The sequence below is a fragment of the Pinus tabuliformis genome, chromosome 8 (genome assembly GCF_031772625.1).
Source record: "Pinus tabuliformis cultivar Carrire ecotype Pingquan chromosome 8, CPIR1, whole genome shotgun sequence".
Lineage (NCBI taxonomy): Eukaryota > Viridiplantae > Streptophyta > Pinopsida > Pinales > Pinaceae > Pinus > Pinus tabuliformis.
Genome location: NC_142294.1, coordinates 739178858 through 739181475, shown reverse-complemented (window position 1 = coordinate 739181475; position 2618 = coordinate 739178858). Strand labels below are relative to the sequence as shown.

The 2618-nt window shown below is 37.6% G+C and overlaps 1 protein-coding gene across 1 annotated transcript; it reads left to right on the top strand.

Annotated features, from left to right (window-relative positions):
- Nucleotides 1-204: 204 nt before the first annotated feature.
- Nucleotides 205-1885, top strand: LOC149237694 (putative protein phosphatase 2C 3). The gene is made up of 4 exons (XM_089369355.1): nucleotides 205-305; nucleotides 450-513; nucleotides 1443-1568; nucleotides 1655-1885. Exons 1-4 carry the CDS (start codon nucleotides 205-207, stop codon nucleotides 1883-1885), a joined length of 522 nt encoding a protein of 173 aa, XP_089225481.1.
- The last annotated feature ends 733 nt before the right edge of the window (nucleotides 1886-2618 follow it).

Sequence of the window (2618 nt, the reverse complement as noted above, 5' to 3'; positions counted from 1 at the left end):
ACCACTAGATATTCAATGACATTTGATCCCGAGACCTCCTTGATATATGCCTATGGATGTGCCATTAATATTTTGTTAGCTGCATGTCTTGTATATCTTTACTAGTGGCACTTCCTATCCTTCTCGTTCTGATATCTGTTGGTTTTACCAGAACAAACATAGGGAACCACCATTACTTTCGTGATAATAGATGGCTGGACAGTCATGGTAGCATCTGTAGGTGATTCTCGCTGCATTCTTGAATCGCCTGGAGGGTTGGTTTTTCTTTTAACTGTTGATCACAAGCTTGAGGCCAATCTTGAAGAGTAAGATTCCTGCCATGATGCAGAACAAACCATGACCCTTTGTGCTATACGAGTGTCTTTGGTCGGTTGATTGTGGAAACCAGTCTTTGTTTAGCCAGTTTATTATTTCAAGCTCTTGATTTGTATTGATATATGATACTGTAGGAGAGAACGCATAATGGCCGGTGGTGGTGAGATTGGTAGATTGAATACTGTTGGTGGAGCCGAGGTAGGAATTTGCACAATCTTTTGTGGGATATATAGACATAAATCCTTGCTTTTCCATGTGATGTACTGAAATAAAAACTAGCTGTAGATAATATTGTAGAATGCATCTTGTTGCAAGTCTGTCATGCTAATAATTGAGTATTTCACATTGCAAACTGGGCTCGAAATATACGGTGTAGACAGTATGAGGATTGTTCGCTTATGCTATCTGTCAAACTGACATCACACCTATTGAGGGCATTTATGTGCATGATGGCCTTCAGATAAGGATTTTGCAGCATGGGGTCAAAACTTTGTAGATGACAAGCATCGCCTTTTGCACATCATAGATCCTACTCTTCGACCAGAGGTTGAAGGAAGGGAAGAAATCTCAGTGTCTGTGGGGATTGAATTGAATTGTGCTTTTTCTTCCCCTCAAAAGAGACCATCAATGATGGAGGTATTGCATTTTCTAGAAAAAAATTCCATCATCCACAACCGATTAACCAATTCTTTCTTCCTATGTAGCATCCTTGCTTTGACATAAGTTGGACAGAGATGAGGACTTACACCCACATTCCATATTCAACAGCTCTACTTAGACATTGACATAACTCATATAGACATCTCTATGATTGGGACTCAGCAACAGACAAACTTTGCCGTCAACTCAATTGCTTATGAAATGGCCAGAGTCTTCTTAAAAATTTCAATATTTCTACAGTTGAGGATTGTAGCAAAGCTCAGGGATCAAACTTAACTCCATGCTTATGAGGCATCCGCATTCTCACAGTTTACTTGCAGCTCATTCTCAGTTTTAATGGGAAGGTGATATATGGTGTATTATTGTTACAGCGGCAGGGGATGGATTTTATCCATTTACTGGAGGAAAAAAATACATGGTCACAATGTGTATGTTTGATTTACACTGGTAATTTTTTGTTTCAATAGCTATTGAATGCTGGAGGAAGGCTTATCATTGCAAATGATGGTGTTTGGGATGCATTGAGCTCTGAGAAGGCTGCAAATCATTGTCGAGGCTTGCCAACAGAACTTGCTGCAAAACAAATTGTTGAGGTACAAATACTGTTGACAAGGATAAGTGATCAATGTCACCATCTTTAAGTTTATTTTCTATCATAGCCTAACCGTTTTAGCTGTAGGAGGCTTTGAGGATAAGAGGACTTAGGGACGACACTACATGCATTGTAGTGGATTTGATCCCACCTAAGAAATCCACACCACCAGCTCCAGTTAAGAAGGAAGGCAAATTTAAGAATTTTTTCAGAAGGAAATCCACTGATTCATCGTCTAAGTCAGTTGAAAAGCAGCAAAATATAGACATTGTCCAGGAAATCTTTGAGGAGGGGTCAGCAATGCTCACTGAAAGGTAGATAGCCATTTCCAGCTTAGCATCCTTGCAGTAGATTATGTTTTGTAAACACAGACTTATCATTTAAAATTGCAAAGGGAGTAGCGAGAGGCCTGGCTTATTTACATGAAAGGAAGTTTGTTCATGGAAATATTAAGCCAAGCAACATCCTTCTAGGCTTTGACATGGAGCCATACATAGCAGATTTTGGGCTATAAAAGCTACTAGACACTGCCAATGTCAAGTATAGTAGCTCTGCTATCCACCTAAGGAACCTTGAAGGTATATTTTCAGGGAGCAAACGACTCTCTCTCTCTCTCTCTCTCTCTCTCTCTCTCTCTATATATATATATATATATATATATATGTCTTATTGATAACCAAATATGTATATATTATTTAGACGTATCTTTCTCTCAATTATAAAATCTCTTAGATTTTCAGCCAATCTTGCTTTAAATTATAAAAAATTGTGAAATATTGGCCAATCTTTTGTTAAAATATTAGACCTTATAAATAATAGGAAAATTTTTTATACTAAAATATAATTTACTCATTTTCCACACTAGGGAAAATATGCCTACATGCCTACTTTTCATCATCTAATAGGTTTTTATGATGCACTCCTGCAAATCTATTTGTTTGTTTTGATCCCTTTTACAACAAAGATCATGTATGTGTTAATCTAACCTCCACTTCTCAATCTTGGGAGATATTAATGTGTGCACTCTCACTTCATGAATATCAACTCTAGT

Bases quoted from the DNA above. Each gene is read 5' to 3' on its own strand.
- LOC149237694 (XM_089369355.1), top strand. From the start codon at position 205: ATGGTAGCATCTGTAGGTGATTCTCGCTGCATTCTTGAATCGCCTGGA. The intron at 306-449 runs GTAAGATTCCTG...ATGATACTGTAG, and splicing joins CTTGAGGCCAATCTTGAAGA to GAGAGAACGCATAATGGCCG. The intron at 514-1,442 runs GTAGGAATTTGC...TTGTTTCAATAG, and splicing joins ATACTGTTGGTGGAGCCGAG to CTATTGAATGCTGGAGGAAG.